Source organism: Clarias gariepinus, chromosome 26 (assembly GCF_024256425.1).
Source record: "Clarias gariepinus isolate MV-2021 ecotype Netherlands chromosome 26, CGAR_prim_01v2, whole genome shotgun sequence".
Lineage (NCBI taxonomy): Eukaryota > Metazoa > Chordata > Actinopteri > Siluriformes > Clariidae > Clarias > Clarias gariepinus.
In genome coordinates, this window is record NC_071125.1 from 8,900,695 (window position 1) to 8,919,766 (window position 19,072).

At 38.7% G+C, this 19,072-nt stretch overlaps 1 protein-coding gene across 3 annotated transcripts; it reads left to right on the forward strand.

The window, feature by feature from the left end:
- Positions 1–3,624: 3,624 nt before the first annotated feature.
- nacad (NAC alpha domain containing) lies at positions 3,625–18,663 on the forward strand. 3 transcript variants are annotated; one of them, XM_053487760.1, is made up of 9 exons: positions 3,625–3,881; positions 11,132–16,426; positions 16,556–16,825; positions 16,930–17,018; positions 17,109–17,177; positions 17,278–17,424; positions 17,883–18,017; positions 18,230–18,352; positions 18,530–18,663. In XM_053487760.1, exons 1-9 carry the CDS (start codon positions 3,833–3,835, stop codon positions 18,542–18,544), a joined length of 6,192 nt encoding a protein of 2,063 aa, XP_053343735.1. In that variant the 5' UTR covers positions 3,625–3,832; the 3' UTR covers positions 18,545–18,663. The 3 variants fall into 3 exon arrangements, with proteins under 3 accessions (XP_053343735.1, XP_053343737.1, XP_053343736.1); XM_053487762.1 differs by having other exon boundaries at positions 16,559–16,825; XM_053487761.1 differs by having other exon boundaries at positions 3,626–3,881; positions 17,883–18,014.
- The last annotated feature ends 409 nt before the right edge of the window (positions 18,664–19,072 follow it).

Sequence of the window (19,072 nt, forward strand, 5' to 3'; positions counted from 1 at the left end):
CAGATGGCCGGACATTCTCCTTCAGGATTTTTTGGTAGACAGTAGAATTCATGGTTCCATCTATCACAGCAAGCCTTCCAGGTCCTGAAGCAGCAAAACAACCCCAGACCATCACACTACCACCACCATATTTTACTGTTGGTATGATGTTCTTTTTCTGAAATGCTGTGTTACTTTTACGCCAGATGTAACGGGACACGCACCTTCCAAAAAGTTCAACTTTTGTCTCGTCGGTCCACAAGGTATTTTCCCAGAAGTCTTGGCAATCATTGAGATGTTTTTAGCAAAATTGAGACAAGCCTTAATGTTCTTTTTGTTTAAAAGTGGTTTGCGCCTTGGAAATCTGCCATGCAGGCCATTTTTGCCCAGTCTCTTTCTTATGGTGGAGTCGTGAACACTGACCTTAATTGAGGCAAGTGAGGCCTGCAGTTCTTTAGATGTTGTCCTGGGGTCTTTTGTGGCCTCTCGGATGAGTTGTCTCTGCGCTCTTGGGGTAATTTTGGTCGGCCGGCTACTCCTGGGAAGGTTCACCACTGTTCCATGTTTTTGTCATTTGTGGATAATGGCTCTCACTGTGGTTCGCTGGAGTCCCAAAGCTTTAGAAATGGCTTTATAACCTTTACCAGACTGATAGATCTCAATTACTTTTGTTCTCATTTGTTTCTGAATTTCTTTGGATCTTGGCATGATGTCTAGCTTTTGAGGTGCTTTTGGTCTACTTCTCTGTGTCAGGCTGCTCTTATTTAAGTGATTTCTTGATTGAAACAGGTGTGGCAGTAATCAGGCCTGGGGGTGACTACAGAAATTGAACTCAGGTGTGATAAACCACAGTTAAGTTATTTTTTAACAAGGGGGGCAATCACTTTTTCACACAGGGCCATGTAGATTTGGAGTTTTTTTTTTCTCCCTTAATAACGTAAACCTTCATTTAAAAACTGCATTTTGTGTTCAATTATGTTATCTTTGACTAATAGTTAACTGTTTTTGATGATCAGAAACATTTAAGTGTGAAACATGCAAAAGAATAAGAAATCAGGAAGGGGGCGAATAGTTTTTCACACCACTGTATATATATACAGTAAGCCCTCGTGCTTATGAATATTATCACAGCTGTGCTAATATTCAGCACAGCAGCACTTCCCTCATGTAATATTGCTTTTATACCACAGTTCCACAAACACCACATATTATTAACAGATTATGATATGTTTGTTTATTTAGCAAGTTATTTTGCTCCACCAACATATATACTTCTACAACTGTGACTGGTGAAGCTGGTGACTGACACTGACAGTGTAATTAACTGAGGTTAATGTAATTTAAAATTCTTATAATACATACAATCTAGCCAGAAGGAGATGAGAATAAAACATGGAGGTTGTCAACAGTCTTGTAAATCTTGTAAGTTTCTCTTTATATTTCCACTCCTACTAATTCCGCTGTAGAGTCAACTAAAGATTTAGGGGTTAAATCCAAAATAGTGTTAGACTGTGAAAATTAGAACGTAAATGGCATCAAACTAAACTCTTAGTATTTCAAATAGCATGGAAAGAAAGCGTCTTTAACAATAAAAAAACTTTTAGTGTTGCTGGAACATCATATGTCTATGAAAATAGTTCACTCTTCACTTAGCAGTGGGTATGTTCCAAAACCTTTTAAATTAGCATTTATTTAACCACATAGGAACAACACACAAAATGTATCAGTCAAGATTTAGCCATCATCACAGCACAGAGACATTGCTTGTTGAAGTAGTAAATGACCTCCTACTGGCCTCTGATCAGGGTTGCATTTCTTTGTTTGTATTAGTTGACCTTAGTGCAGCTTTTAACACCATTGATCATAGTATTGTCCTTTATAGATTAGAAAATGTAATAGGAATTATGGGAAGGGCGCTCTCCTGGCTCAGACCATATTTGATTGATCATTATCAGTATGTAGACTTAAATGGTGACTATTCTGCATGTTTTCAAGTGGAGTTTGGTGTTCCGCAGAGTTCGGTTTTAGGCCCACTGCTATTTTTCCTCTACTTGCTTCCTCTGGGCAACCTAATTTGTAAGCATGGTATTAGTTTCCACTGTTATGCTGACGACACACAGAGTTATGTCTCAGCAAGCCAAATGCACAGAGTAAAACCAGCTGTAAAGGTGAGCAATGTGTAAAGGACAAAAGAGACTGGATGTTAATTAACTTCTTTCTGCTTTATCTGGACATGACAGAAATACTGGTACCACATGCAGCTAGAAAAAAGATTTCTGATCACACAATAATTATGGATGGCCTTTCTATTTAATCATATACAACAGTAAAAGACCTTGGTGTGATTATAGATTCTTATAGTGTCTTACGACACTCAGGCACTCTATAGTTCAGGACTGCAGTTTCCTACAGTCTGAGCCTCCAAGAACGAACTGGATGCAATATTAACTTGAGCACATCATCTGTTATATTAGTCTAACACACAGTATTACAGCAAATAATTCCTGCTATCCCTTATCACCCAAATGAGGATGGGTTTCCTGTTAAGTCTGGTTTCTCTCAAGGTTTCTTCCCACTGCCATCTCAGGAAGTTTTTCTTTACCACCATCGCACTTGGCTTGCTCATCAGGGACATTTTGATTACTGCTCTCTTCTCAGAGAGTGTATGATGGACCGTACGGACTGACTTTCACCCATTCTGCAATCAACAGTTGTAGAACACCTGAGACGCATTAAACATCCCAGTTCTGTTACCGTCCATTATCAACTCTTGTCCTTGTCCAATCAGATAACTAACTGTATATAAAGTCAAAAGCTAGAAGAAACTGAGCCCATGCCTTGCTTCTGTACTTTTGTATGTGTTTTTACACACCACTCTGATGGTGCTGTTGTGCTTGGTGTAATAAAAGTCAAGCAAAGTCACCTAAAGACATTTATTACAACAAATTATCTACAGTACAGTATAGTCTGTTAAGGTAGTTGAGATGTGTTTAATATTAATTAGTTTAACACAACTTGTGAGTTCTTGTTTAATAATGACCAATTTATCAGGAATTCTAAATGTTGATTCATTTATATTCAATCATAATATTTGATTTATGTGATTCTTTTTTTAATTAAACTCATACATTTAACCAAATCATACCATATTTACATTTACTATATTATTTTATTTACTATACTATATTAAGTAATTTAAACCTTTATATTTTTCACTATCAAAAAGAAAAAATATAAAGGTATTTTCTCCCATACTCGAGGAAGAAAGCATCTATTTATTACAGGAAACACATCCATGATATTTCTCTGTGCCCTCCAGCAATCCAGCAGCCTCAGTGTAGAAATTTGCTGACATCATTTTCCAACATCCACTTGCTTGAAGGAGCAAAAGGGGGTGGAAGGGTGAGTGATAAAGCAACAGAAAAGAGGAGGAAGAGGAGGTGGAAGAATAAAAAAGTGGAGGAGAAAAAACAACAGGGAGGGTGAGTGAATAGAGAGAGTGAGTGAGAGAGGGCGATACAGAAGGACGTAGAGGTTTTGAGGCCGCAGGTGGAAAGGGAGGGTGTATGTGAGAGAGAAATAGAGAGAGAGAGAGAGAGAGAGAGAGAGAGGGGTTGGGCTGAGGACTCGCTGCAATCAGGGAGAGCACTGCAGCTCTCGCTCAGATTCCACCCATCCTTCTGCAGCCTCTCTCTCTCTCTGCCTTTCTACCACTTTCTCCCACACACACACAAACACACACAAATACTCAGCAACAGAGCATCTTAGCAACATACCCTGCACTCATTTGCTGCTTCCTGAGCTCCTGTCATCCGTTTCTAACAAGTGCGTCAGAGGCTGGGTGAGGATCAACATGCCCGGGGATACACAAGACTTACTGGACACGGACACAGAACTACCAGGTGAGACACACAACATAGAAAGAAAGAAAAGCAATAAATATAAGGAATGTGCACAAAATTTAACGTTGAATAAGTGAGAGTTTGGAATGTTGAAAAGTGTGCTTTTAATGTGACATCAAATAAGCTATGTGAAAAAAGAAAGAGACAAATGATAGAGACAGAATGGGTGAAGGAGATCTGGATGCTTTCTGAAGGACTCCTTTCAGTACAAATTAGGGTGTGTGTATATGTCTATGTGTGTGTGTGAGTGTGTTTGTGTGTGTGTGTGAGAGAGAGAGAGAGAGAGAGAGAGAGGTTTGGATTGGCCGCACCCTGTAACAGCATCAGCATTGTCCCAAAAGAGATGCTGTAATACATCCAGAGCATGACACAGCATCACTGAGGACCCACTGTGGCCAAGACAAATGCCTGCTCAAAAAATGTGATGTAAATAAATAATTCCAGCTTTTTGGATGATTTAGGTAAATGTGAGCATTACAACACCAGGATCACTATTAAATAGCTCTGCAATGCTGTTGCTGCAGTAGTAGAGTTCTAGCGAGGGAAATATTTCCTATACTATAGTCTACATGATGTACAGTTTGTAAGATCAAGTATAGTAAAGATTGAGTTCTATTTAGCAAAGAATTGATGTATACGATGCTACTGCTATTGTATATTGCAAAATTATATCATCTCTGATCATTTACATAAATACATGGAATGTATTTATGTAATAAATAAAATATAGTTATATAACTATATATAACTTGATGAGACATATTTTTTTGTTAATTCTCATGTTGCAATAAAAAGCAGCTCTATTTGATGACAATTGCTAAAAACATGTTAATGAGTGCCAGGTTATATAGCACAACCACAGAAGTGTGAGTGGGTGAGCTGGCCTAAAAAAAAATGTAATTAATAAAAAAATCTCTCGTGTGCCAGCGTGTCACCACTATCTTTAGTCTACTAAGCAACGTAGATGAGATGAGCAGGTCAAATTCAAATTTTACTTGCCACGTACACAACCATACACAGTAGGATATGCGGTAAAATTCTTATACGACTATTCTATACTTGTTCAAGACCTAAAAATGGAAAGATAAAATAGAATAGGAAGAAAGAGATATTTTTCTGCGATAAAAGTTCAGTATCAATTGCACTTCAAAAAAATGTAAAGTTAAAAGAATTGGTATGAATGTACTATCTACAGTACATTTGTACAGATTTATACAAGGGGTTACACAGTGGGGCAAAAACGTATTTAGTCAGCCACCAATCGTGCTCCCTCTTAAAAAGATGAGAGAGGCCTGTAATTTTCATCATGGGTATACCTCAACTATGAGAGACAGAATCACATTGTAGGATTTTAAATAAATTAATTGGTAAGTTCCTTCTGTATTACAATAAGTAATTGGTCATCTACAAACAAGCAAGAATTTTGGCTCCCACAGACCTGTAACTTCTTCTTTAAGAGGCTCCTCTGTCCTCTGTTCATTACGGTATTAATGGCATCTGTCCCCAACCTCAAACAGTCACACTCCAAACTCCACTATGGCCAAGACCAAAGAGCTGTCAAAGGACACCAGAAAACATAATTGTAGAGCTGCACCAGGCTGAGAAGACTGCAATAGGTAAGCAGCTTGGTGTGAAGAAATCAACTGTGGGAGCATTTATTAGAAAATGGAAGACAAACAAGACCACTGATAATCTCCAAAACGAAGGAGTGGCTTCGCCAGTCTCCAGAGCTCGATCCCATAGAAAATCTTTGCAGAGAGTTGAAAGTCCGTGTTGCCCAGCGACAGCCCCAAAACATCACTGCTCTAGAGGAGATCTACATGGAGGAATGGGCCAAAATACCAGCAACAGTGTGTAAAAACCTCGTGGAGACTTACAGAAAACGTTTGACCTCTGTCATTGCCAACAAAGGGTATATAACAAAGTATTGAGTTAAAATTTTGGTATTGACCAAATACTTATTTTCCACCATAATATGCATATAAATTATTTAAAAATCCTCTAATGTGATTTTCTGGATTTTTTTTTTTTTCTTATTTTGTCGCAGAGTTGAGGTTTACCTATGATGGAAATTACAGGCCTCTTATCTTTTTTAAATAAGAGAACTTGCACAATTGGTGGCTGACTAAATACTTTTTTTGCCACATGGCACTATACATTTTCCGAAGTTCTATGAGCTCATGGTTTTAATAATTAATCATTAGAAAACGAGGAACAATATATAAAGCTTCTTTGTATTTTCCATTTTCTATCAAACTCTTCTCTTCTGGGAATCTTTCCAATTTCGTTTTTCATCTACTATAACCAAATTGAACTGCACATTAACTAATCATATTATACTAAAAAAAGCAAAAAAAAGAGTCCTTTTTAGGAGGGGTGAAAAAAACAGTTTTATCCCCATAGATAATCTGGAGTGCATTTTGGATCGACAAGAGCCAGAAATAAAAATTTGCTGCTTTTTTCCTAAACCGTACCCTAATAGATCTCTTTATCGGTGACTTTAGGACATGTCAATCAGTATATACAAAGATAAATTCAAATTTCTGTAAATCCTTTTTCGCATTATGCCACCACTTATTACCACTTCAATTACCAGTTCTGCAGTTGAATCCCAAATAGGGTAATATGGGAAGCTAGTGCATTATGAATGATGTACAATTTCTTGTTTCACACAGCAAGACATGCCCTCGTTCAGGGAATAGAGAGGGCATTTGGAATCTGCCTTGACTTAGAAGCTAGTTAGCTTTATAGCTTGCGTTAGCTGTGAACAACGCATTGAGGTGAGTCATGATCCTGTCAGCACGTCGGTGGAAGCTCACACTCGTGTTACTTGGCAGTAATGAAAGATCAAAACCGCACTTTTTAGAGGTAGTTTGAAACAACTTAGAAGAACAACTATTATTAAGAGTTGTTTAAGATGACATAAAATTAGCAGATGCTTTTTTATACTGTAAGTGCTTCCTTGACTGGTTTTGAACATGGGTTTTGGCAGGCAGCTGCTCTGCCCTCTTCCTGGTACTGCATAACTCCACTGAATCTTTTAGTGGTACGCAGTATTGGACTGTATTGGCCTATTGTATTTATGGTAACATGTTTAAAGCAGATATTGAAAATTTACAGATGAAATAGAATCATACAGTCATCTATGTGTCATTAGCATATTTTCCCCTCTAAATATGTGTTTTAAAAAAAAAAAAAAGATTATTCAATCAAAGTTTATATATATATTTTATTTATATACATTTTTTAAAGAGAGGGTTACTGTTTAATATGTTTGGCAATCATAGGAAACAGCATGAAGCTAATGGATATGTACAAACTTAAAGAATAAAAATAAATGAATAAATATATATATATAACAATAATGCAACTGCTTTTCAATGTTTCCAGTGTGTTTATGCATGAAAGAACATTCTTGATATGCAGTTAATCTCTTTGTTGAGATACTGATAGAGATTAGAGTTTATCCCCGCACTTAATTTCACAACCAGCCGTCAATTATGGGAGTATGCAGAAACAGTCTGATTACAGCCAGCTTTTCCTTGTCATATGATATCTAACAACACAGAAGGATGAAGGCTAACAAATGCTTCCTCAAAGCCAGCCAACATTTTTTTTATTTGCTGCTTTTTTAACATTCTGCATCATAGAAGCTTTATCTATTCTATTCCTCATACATGATCATGATTGTCTATGACTCTTGTTACATGTCATTGTAACACATTATACATTTACAAGTAATTCAGCTGAAATCTGTAATACCAGCAATGTTGATATCTAGTGGGTTGTTACATGCTATCCAGAGGATGCTAGCACAAAATGCGGCTACAAATGTGACTAAGCAAGAAATTTCAGATTGCTCAGTCACTGCAGCAGTGAATATCAGAGCATGCAGGTGCAAAAGGATTTGGGGGTGGGGATAATGACGTGAAGCCTAATGCCGACTCAGTGTTTAAATTCATGCCTGCTGATCTGATAAGAAGTAATCATTTATGGCGTGCCTTACACCTACTGCACTTTCCATTTTGTAAACTGCAGGGATTCGGTAGGGAAGGACATTCAAAAAAGAGGTCATGCATGCAGAGAGAGAGAGAGGGAGAGGGACTGCTGCATCTGTTTGTGTATTCCTGGAGCAAATGCACCCCTCAGTATCGCAGACTTGCATGTTTCTGGCACATTTTAGGTTCTGTCCGTGTAGTTTTATAAAAACGTGAAAGGTCTTTTCTTTCATGCTCTCTCTCTGAAACACAAACATACAAAATCTGACCAAAAAACACTGTGCTGTTTTTTTTATACCACCCCATAACAGTTGCTCTGTGTGCAACGGGTGCGATACGGTGATGTAATCATTTCGCCTCATGACTAAGCACAACAAACCACCCACAGCAAAACATACGTATAAATATGACAGAGCTAACGCACTATCTTCCTGAAAAAAAAAAAAAAAAAACACATACACACTGGGAGAAACAAAAAGCAACTACATATCCATACAAAAAGACCAGCTCAAAATAATGTTGGTATATGAAAGAACACATAGTTATTCATAAGTATTTGTTTTCATCCATGCTTTTTCTTGTCCTCTTGGTGTCCCAGTGTTCCTTATTCAAGAAAAAAAAGCATATATCGAAACTACTGTATATACAGCCTTTAATCTTCAGTTTAGACTAGCCTGCTAGTCTGTAGTTCCCACTATAGCAAAAATGGTTCTGTACATAATAGATACAATGTCATCTATTTTTACAGACATTAAGGACATATAATTAAACAATATACAACAAGAGGATGGCGGCATGGTGGCTTAGTAGTTAGGGGTCTGTGTACATGGAGTTCACATGTTTTCCCGGGGCTTGGTGGGTTTCCTCTGGGTACTCCGGTTTCCTCCAACAGTCCAAAAACATGCCGATTTGGCTACCTGGCATTCCCAAACTTTGTGAATCACAGTCCCTAGTTGGACTATAGAACCACAGTCCCTAGTTGGACTATAGAGGTTTCAAGATGCATGATGGATCCCACAAAAGATTTGGCTGTTTTACTAAATACCACTAAACTGTTTGTGTGATGCGGTCATAGGCACGAGAGGGCAGCCTGAGTGCTGAAGGCATCACAGCTGTGCTGATATTTAGTACAACAGAACTCTCTCTCATGTGATATTGTCTTATTATATGTAATCAATGTCTGTAAACATAGGTTATGACAAACGAAGGGAAAGCTAACTTCTGGGGTTTCGGGGTTGAGCCCTAAATAGCGTAAAATGGAAAGTTAGTGTGCTATGTATTGTGTACAATCCCTTGTTCAATACACCAAGTAGTGCCCTTGATCAGGAGTTGGGGGGAGGATTTGTGTTAAAAAGCCTTGTGTTAAAAGCTAGTTAGCTTTTTAGCCTGTGTGAACAAAACAACAAGGATGGTTCAGAGGCAATTCAGACACACATATATATATATAATGTTATCAGATGTGTTTTCTTGCTGAAAGTGCTTCCGTTGGTTTTGTAGGTGGTTTTGGCAGGCAACTGTCCTCTCCTCTTTCCACTGCTGCGGACCATACTTACCTCCTTTCACTCATGCTAGTTAACGATTGTTAGACGCCAAGTGATACATATCTGTCTACCATGTACTGTATATATGGTGCAATCATCTAGGTTTCTGCAGACCCTTATACAGTGCTGACTACTGAAATGCCCGGTGGACCAATGAAGCCAAAGATCTGACATTTAAACATTACTTTACTTAAATAATCAGCGATTGTGTATGACGTACAGCCTGTTTGCATATAAACAATACATTCAAAAATAATGTTTTTATTTTATTTTTATTTTTTTAAAATATTACAATACCTTCACCTTCACCATATTTCAAACCAGCTGAACATTTATAAAATATTTTGGCACATTTTATTAGATAGTGCTTACTACCACCACCATAAGAATATAGTTCTAGTATAGTTATACAGTAAGGTTGCCTCTCTCATAAGAGTATAGTTCTTGCCATTGTGCATTAAAGCTGTGTTGAAGTCTTGTGGTGTCCCAACACTTCACTAAGCCACTTGGCTGTTTTTTGTTTTTTTTCATTTGTATATACAGTATACTGTATAAACTGTATATAGTACATATGACTATGTGCGTGTGTGTGTGTGTGTGTGTAGGTGTGTGTGGTTGAACCTGCATCACTATTCTGCTGACAGTAAATTAGATTCCTCCTCTTACTGTCAGTGCTGTCAGTCTAAGTTTGCCTTGCAGGCAGAATAGAAAATGACTTAGAAAGAAACTGTTAGTCAAGAGCCAATGAAATTGCTGCTTCTCACTATTTAACCAAGCTCCTTATAACATCACTACTCTCTCTCTCTCTCTCTCTCTCTCTCTCTCTCTCTCTTTCCATCTATCATCATGAGATATTTCAAATAGCCTTCTTTGGAAATTCTCTCTCCAAAGTTGATCTGGAAGACAAATTCAAAGGAAGACTCTTACATGCTCAACCAGAATAATAAAAAAAGAAAGTGTTTATCAATGTTACTTCACTATTCAACTGATAAAATAGTTTCATCTTTTTTATTTAATTAAAAAATATGGGTCTTGATGCTTGCCAAAGCCATTTTCAAATTCAAGTAATGTGACTTATGTTGAAGTGTCAAACTTTTTTTATTCGTTTGTTTAGATAAAAACTATTTATTCAAATCTAAATCAAGTACCATTTTACTATCACTATTTAAGTGCAATATTTCATACTTGGTTCAGTGCTTGTAGGATGTTTAGAATTTATTGAGATGGGGTAAATGTATTTAGCCTGTGTAAATTCACAGGCTAAATGATAAAAGAAGAAACTGTAAATCCACAGAATATTGCAATTTACTTTTCTGTTTTGTTCATTAAATGCTACCCAAAATACTCCAGCCAAACTGTTTCAGTGTAAATGACCTTTCCAAGTAATATACTGAATATTTTATGTGACATTTGGTGGCATTAATGACTATGCATGTATGTCAGCAGCATCTGGAAGTGATAAGAACGTACAAGACCACAAGTAGTTCACTTAAAGGTTACTCTTTTCCTGAAGTAGGCTTGCTGTAATTTCAATATTGCTGTAATTCCAATATTATCCAATAAATAAATGTGCTTAGTAGTGATTTAAAATATAAGAAACCCATTAAAAGCACAATTAAAAAAACATCAACTGCAGGCACAATGCAAAGAAATATTTTATGATTTTATTATTTAAATTGTTTCTTACATGTTTTCTAAATTTCTTTTTCAGATTTATCCAGGCAAGCATCAAGCTCCACAGCCTCAACTCCAACTGACAGTGCCTCCAGTCCATCTCCAAGCACTCCACCTAAGCTCTCCCCACAATGTACCTCTCCATTTGGACCACGTTTGGTCATGTCTAAACCAAACACTTCTGCTCGACCTCAGCCTGAGGGTGCCAGTTTCGAATCGGATGGACGCACAGTAGGCAGGCTAACTGGGCGGTTTGGTAAAGGTGGATGCAGACGGGGGCCAGTGAAAATGGAGAGGATTAAAGTATTAACTGGAGCTGAAGTTGAGAGTGACTACCAAGAGCCTGAGTCCATGGATGCAAGGGTTGTAATGGGACAAGAAGCATTACTCAAGAACATGGAGACACAGATTGGTGACAAAAAGACAAGTAAAGAATTATCCAGTTCAGAACCCCCTCACTCAGATACCACACTTCTTGTGGAAAAACATATTACAGCAGAGGAAAAACTTATGCTTGATACTGGTCAAGAGACTGAAAACTCTGACCAGGTAAAGACTTTGACCCCAACTCCTGAACAAGGGAGAATTGTAGAACAGCTACTAGAATGCCCGATTCTAGAAACCAAATCAGCAGATACTGGGCTGACTGAAAGCAGTACCTTTTTCCCTAATGATGAAGAAGACACACAGTTTCTATCTCAGGGTGAAGTGCCTTCCTTGTCCTTCTCTGAGCCCTCCTGTCCAGTTGATCCTCAGAAAATTGGTGTTCTTCCTGGACTGGACCCAGATCGTTATTACACAGCCCCTTCCACACCGATTAAGATGGCCTACTGCTCACATCTTAAGCAACAATGGCAACCAAGCAGTCCAAGCACAGGTCCTGGTTCACCAACAGATGAGTCTGATCTGTGCTCTCCTCCCACTTCTCCATCTGGATCCTACATCACTGCTGAGGGTGGCAGTTGGAACTCCTCCTATAATTCTGGCACGTCTCACTCCTGCTCACCTAATCTAACTGCTGAAGCTGAATTGCAAGAGGTCCCTGCTTGCTATGTGGGCTCTCTTTCTGAGATTGGTGATGAGCTGGGAGATGACAGACTTGTGGCTGAAAGGGAGCATTGTCTGTGTAAACCTGTCATGCCAGAGTTGCCCGAGAGTGAGGAACATGAGGAGGAAAAGATAAAGAGAGAGACTTGTCGGCCTCACTGGGTAACAGAGAACGTATCCCCACACAGAAGCAGCAGTGGTAGAACCACAGACACAAACCATGAGGAAGAGGGAGCTGAGACCACCTTGGTCCAGACAGAAATTCCAGGAGTCACTGATATATCACAGGCTTTGGATAATCAAGATCAGGAGCTAGAGCTGGACTTTAATTACTGTATCTCAGAGCACTTTGCCAGGCATGATGCCCCTTTAAGTCTTGAAGAAGACTTTCCTTCAGATCTGGCATGTTCTTCTCCTTTAAGTCATCAGCAGGCAGCAGCTTCAACTACTCTCGAGACAGGCAGTCTAACCCCTGCTACTTGTTCATCAGAGATTTCAGACACTGATAATAACAGTTTGTATAGTGAGATGGGATCTTCTGCCTTGTTCTTTCATGGATACTCCAGGGATGATGGATCTGGTGGAGAGGGGATGATTCCTGCATCAATGCTACCAGTCCATGCCAGCTTGATATTCCAGGCAGATTCGATGGAAATAACATTATTCCCTACAGACGATGAGCCAGAAAATGATGTTGATGCATATGCTGCTGGAGAAGAAGAGGGGGATGTGGATGAATATGATGATGAGGATGAGGATGTGGACATTGATGACAGTGATGTGGAACAGCAAGTTGAAGCCATAAAGATTGGAGCAAGGGGTGTTGACGATACAAATGAAGAGGATACCTCTGCCTCTTTTCTTAATTCACTTTCTGAGAACTCAATTAATGATGGAGTAGATGAATCATTTGCTTATCAGGATGATACAGAGGAGTCAATTGATTCCACCTCTTGTAATGGAGATGAAGATGACCAATTGTACAGCACAGAGAGACATGCTGAGCTTGCCCAGCAATTTCCTGCACAAGATGATCATGTGCAGTCAGTAACCCATGCACGACCAGAATCTTCTGGAAGTGAGAGTGAAATGGAGATTTCTTCTGGATCTTCTGGACCATCAAATGCATTAGCTCAGCAGCATATATCAGTTTGCACAGAACATGCTGAAGACATAAGCACACCTAATCCAATGGCAGAATCTGCAAAGGGACTAGTTTTTTCAAGTGATATTGAGAAACAAAACGAAGAGAGCAAGCAGAGCACGGACATTGAAAATGCAGAAGAAACCAACAATGCATCCTGTGAAGTGTCTCAACAAAGTGTCTGTGCAAACATTCAAGGGTCAGAAAAACAGACAAGCTCAGAAGAACTAGGTAAATTATCAGAAAAATACAGTAAACCAGTCCTTTGTGTGCTTGGTGCCACCGCAGCAGGCATAGATAATAAGATAAATATTCAGGATGATAAAGATCTAGATCAGAAAAATGGAAATAACTCTGAATTCATGAATACCTCACTCCAGCTTGATGAGACAGCAACCAATGATCTCAACAAGGGAGTGCCTTTGTTGTCCTATCCTAAAGATGATTGTAGCCCCACAAACATACCGGTTTGTGCCTATCCCGAACTGTCTGAAGTACCAGATAACCTGACTCCTGCTGATATTTCCCCAACTGAACAATCCCTTGACCAAGACAACCTGACTGAAAATCAACCCACCACAAATGATATAACTGTTGGCTCTCTAAATATGTCCTCTTCTACTTACGGCATGCTTGCCATCTCACCAAAGAAGGAGAATTCACAAAGTAGCATGACAGAAAAGAATGTTTCTTCTGAACATTGGGCTCCAGAAGAGCCTTTGTCTTTAGATGCATGTTGTGACTTTAGGCCAGATACTTTGCTGGTATGTGAGATACCTGGATTAATGCACAATAAGGGGCAATCTGTAACTCCCAACATTTCGGCTCGAGATAATCTTATGGGTGACCTTGAGGACAACAATATCTACTGTGACTTGCCAGAAAAGATGGCAAATAATGAGGCTGGTATGCTGGAGTCGAATTTGTCCACTTGGAAATCCATTGAGGACCTTTCAGAGGCAGGAGGAGGTGAGGATGATGCAAACAACTTACAGAATCCAGATAATAATGCACTTATACAATGCCATCCAGAACATATTCAGGAAACCACATGGAATAACCCAGAAAAGAGCTGTCCTCTCAGTATCCCAGTTGCACAATCAACATGTATGCCATTAAATATCCTTTCACAAAAGGGGAAAGATGAGAAAGACCAGACCACTGACACAGAGTTTAACATTCCTGGGGAATCCTCACCAAAACAATACGGAGATGCAAGCTCTGACATTTTGCCTAAACAGGGGTCCGAAGTCCTGGAACCAACTCAGAAATCTAATGAAGCACTGATTTCAAGTTCTACCATTTTGTACAAGGAAAATGATCTCTGTGGAAGCAAGACAACAAATAACACAACCGACAAACAAAGTGACATAGAAATTAGTGTTACTTCTAAGCAAACATGTTTGGTAAATACTAATTCAGTAGGCTTAGAGAACAAGCCTGTATTTAATCTAAAAGGAGGGTCATTTGGCAACTTTGACCATAAAAAGAAATCAACTGTATCAAAACTTAATATTTCCTCCTCTGAGAAATTGCTAATACATAAAGAATCAGCTGCTTGCTCTACTAAACGGATTACAGCTGGAGCACCAAATCTTGATACCAAACAATTACAGTCTAACTTTACAAAGACTGATGAAAATCAGGCGAATTCTGGTAATCAAGTGGCTTATGAACAAATTGAACCAAAGACTGAAAGTAGTATGTGTATTACTTTTACGGAAAAAGACAATGAGGAGGTCCTGGAAACCAATCCGAAAGAGGAGGCAAGTGAAACATCCAGAGAGAATGCTAATGTTTTTGAACTGAGCAAAGAGGAGACTGATGTCTCACAGATATCAATTACCACTGAAACTAAAAAAACAGAACTGAATGCCACTATTGTGTGTGAAAGGGGAGAAACTGTTTCTGCTAGTATGATACCAAAGGAACCTGTCACCTTTGACAACAGCAAAAAGATTGCTGGATTGGAGAAAAAGGAAGACATAAATATTGAAGACCATGAACCTGAGACGGGAATAATTCAAACATCTGTAAATGATGCAGTTTTTCAGCATAACAAATATACTCCAGAAACTCAACCAAAGGAGCCTGTCACCGTTGATAACAGTGAAACGATTGCTGCCTTAGAGAAAAAGGAAGACATTAAAATTAAAGACCGTGAACCTGAGACGGGAATAATTCAAACATCTGTAAATGATGCAGTTTTTCAGCATAACAAATATACTCCAGAAACTCAACCAAAGGAGCCTGTCACCGTTGATAACAGTGAAACGATTGCTGCCTTAGAGAAAAAGGAAGACATTAAAATTAAAGACCGTGAACCTGAGACGGAAATCATTCAAACATCTGCAAATGCTGCAGTTTTTCAGCATAACAAATATACTTCAGAAACTCAACCAAAGGAGCCTGTCACCGTTGATAACAGCGAAACGATTGCTGCCTTAGAGAAAAAGGAAGACATTAAAATTAAAGACCATGAACCTGAGACGGAAATCATTCAAACATCTGCAAATGCTGCAGTTTTTCAGAGTAACAAATATACTCCAGAAACTCAACAGCAAATACATACAAATGATGCTAGAGAAGAGAAAAACAAGAATCATCAAACTCTAGTTCAAAGCGAAATCCACCCTGCAGTTTTGATCTCCAGTACTGCTGAGAGAACCCCGAATTTGACAGAATCAAAAGATTCTACTGACACAAATAGTGTCCACAATTCAGATCAGAATGAATCTCTTAATCATGGCACCACAGAAGGGCTGAGATCACACCAAAGCACACAAGATGCCAGTGATAACGATGTCAGAGCTTCCTTAACTTTGGACCTCAACAGACATTCCACTTCTTCTTCATCCACGGATTTGTTGGAGGAGGACCTTCCAGCACCTATACAAGAGTCCCAGTCTTCATTTAACAGTCCTCAAATGCACAGTCCCCTCCCCCATACAGAAACAACGCTTAATGATGAACTGCAGCAACTTGAATCACAGAGCCCCCTCCAAATGATAGATATAGAGCAGTCGGATGTTGAATCTGAGGAAGAATTACCTGTCTCACTTCCAATACAGGATACACATAAAAATGTAAATGAGCCACCAGGCTTAAAGTCAAAGACCTGCAGACAAGAGAAACCCAAAGGTGTGTTGTATTTCAAATTACCGTTTTTAACTGTGCTACTGTTTATTAAATTAAGTGATCTCAAGCCAAATTAATTTTTGCTTATACTTGGTCACTATTAAAAATGTATGCATTTTTGGTTCTTTGAAGCAGTATGCAGGGAACACAGGCTAGAACCACCTAAAAGTCCCCAAGCCTGCCCCACTCGATGTGTAGGACTCAGAGACAGTAGTCCAGCTCACAGAAAATCAAGCTTGAGCAGTGAAAGAGAGATATTGCCATGCATCACAACTGCACTAAATTTCCCAGTGCAAGCAAGACAAAATCCAAGTGATAAACACACTGATTACCAGGATGGGTGTTCAAACAACTACAGGACAAAGGACTCTAAGGAAGTGGATCTCTCCTTAAAAAATACCAGTATGTTCACTATTTTCATAATAATTCCTAATATGCCTAACTTTAATAGTATAAGGCACTCATTCCAAATTGATTGTCTCTGTCTCTGTTTTTCACTCATAAAGTGGGCTCATGTAATGACACGGACAGTGATGGGTCAATTCCAGAGCTGGAAGAGCCAAACAGAAGCCTCTTGAAACCCTCGGACCCACAAGTACGTGTGTAATACGTTTTTATGTAGAAAAGCCAAGTTTCACTTTAAAATACAAGCTAAGTTTTGCTAACCTTGTTTAATCTCTCTTAGATATCACATTCAGCTGATGAGTCAGTAAGCAAAACTAAGCAGAGTCGAAGTGAGAAAAAGGCACGGAAGGTATGTAATGCCCCGTATCACAATTTCTTAGACAATTACGCCTTTTCTTGTTGATTTGTTGTTGAATTTTTTTTTTCCTTTTGGTGGGGGTGTTTTCAAGGCTATGTCTAAGCTTGGCTTAAAACAGATTCACGGAGTTACGCGGATTACCATCCGGAAGTCCAAGAATATCCTTTTTGTTATTACCCGCCCAGATGTCTTTAAAAGCCCTGCATCAGATATCTACATAGTCTTCGGGGAGGCCAAGGTTAGCATTTCGATTAACTTTTTGTCATTTTTACAAATTACTTTCAGTGGCAGATATTGTAATTTTAGGTTCAAGGTAATTCAAATTAAATTTGTGACAGTCGAGTTGCATAAAGTTTAATGACTAAATGATGACATTTACCAATTACAAATTACACGTCGTTTAGTAATCATGCATCACAAATGATTAACAGATATTTTAAATATGCCATGACAGGGAGGATAAATGCATACTTTTAAATCATCGAACATTCAGTCTTTGTCATCGACATCTGCCGACTAATTTCATGAAACTCTCTGAAAGTCTAAGGAAGCTCTTGTAAGCTTAAGGCCCAATGAACAGCCTTTGGTTGAATAATCTAATTTAAATACATGTCATTAGTTTAAAACAACAACAGAAGATATGCTAAAGAAACCATGTTGATTCTTGAAAACATTCTTCCATTGCCTCTGTTGCAGATTGAGGACCTGTCACAGCAAGTGCACAAGGCTGCAGCAGAGAAATTTAAGGTTCCCCTGGATCCCTCCCCTTTGACCCCCGACACTATGCCTAGCCTCACCATAAAAGAGGAGAGTGAGGAAGAGGAGGAGGTAGTGAGTTGATACTGTGTTTATAATCACTCCCTAGTCACTTGGCTTTGATGGAGTTCATTTTAATATAATTGGTTTTATGTAAAAGCAGCTACCATCTTGTTGGCGCGGCCTTTCACCTTTATATGTAACCTACTGTAATTTGATGCAACATTGTCTCCGATTTATGTCTCCACTTGTTAAAAATGCACATAAATTCAATTTCTCTTTATCAGGTGGATGACAGTGGACTGGAACAGAGAGATATAGAGCTGGTAATGGCACAGGCTAACGTGGCTCGGGCTAAAGCTGTCCGCGCACTACGTCACAACAAGAACGATATTGTCAATGCTATTATGGTAAAGCAACAGCCTTTTTACTTTATATGTTCTTCTATGTCACTATAAATCTTCTTATAAATATAGTCATGTGACTATAAATACAGCACTGTCACAGAAAAGTATAATTGTACAGGAAATGTGCGCTCCTTCCTATTCCACAGTATAACATTGGGTTTTTCCTTTATCTATCTTCAGGAGCTAACCATGTGATAGAAGAGGTCTTGCCTGGCCCCAGCTTTTCTTCCTGGCATACCCATCAACCCTTCCCAGTAATGCTGCTACATACCTTTAATGCCCCTTACCTGCTAAATAAACTCTATAAAAACTGAGCTGTTTGTTGTTTCATACATTTAATTAACAGAATAGCTGCTATCACCCACACAGTGTGATAAATGTGCAACATTTGGTTTGCGTGTCTACGTTTAATCACACTTTACTCAAAGCACATGTGTTGCATTGTAACAGTGATGCTAGCTGGCAAACACACATCAAGCCCATCAGTAAAAAATAAACCAGCAGATGGTATCCTATATTTGTAATTGAGAATATGTATTTTTGTATTATTACACTTTCATTCACTCCAAGTGGCAAAAGACAAAAACGTGGCATTTGTCTAAATATCATATGAAATACATAACATAATTATACAAACATAATTATCAGCTTCACTCACCACAAAACCAACTTGAACTGCCCTTAAAACTCAGTCATTTGCTGCGGTATGATCATTTGCTTAAT

Excerpts from the sequence above, each read along its gene's own strand:
- nacad (XM_053487760.1), top strand. The coding sequence starts at position 3,833 with ATGCCCGGGGATACACAAGACTTACTGGACACGGACACAGAACTACCA. Across the intron at positions 17,019-17,108 it reads TGAAACCCTCGGACCCACAA|ATATCACATTCAGCTGATGA; the intron begins GTACGTGTGTAA and ends AATCTCTCTTAG. Across the intron at positions 17,425-17,882 it reads TAGTCTTCGGGGAGGCCAAG|ATTGAGGACCTGTCACAGCA; the intron begins GTTAGCATTTCG and ends CCTCTGTTGCAG.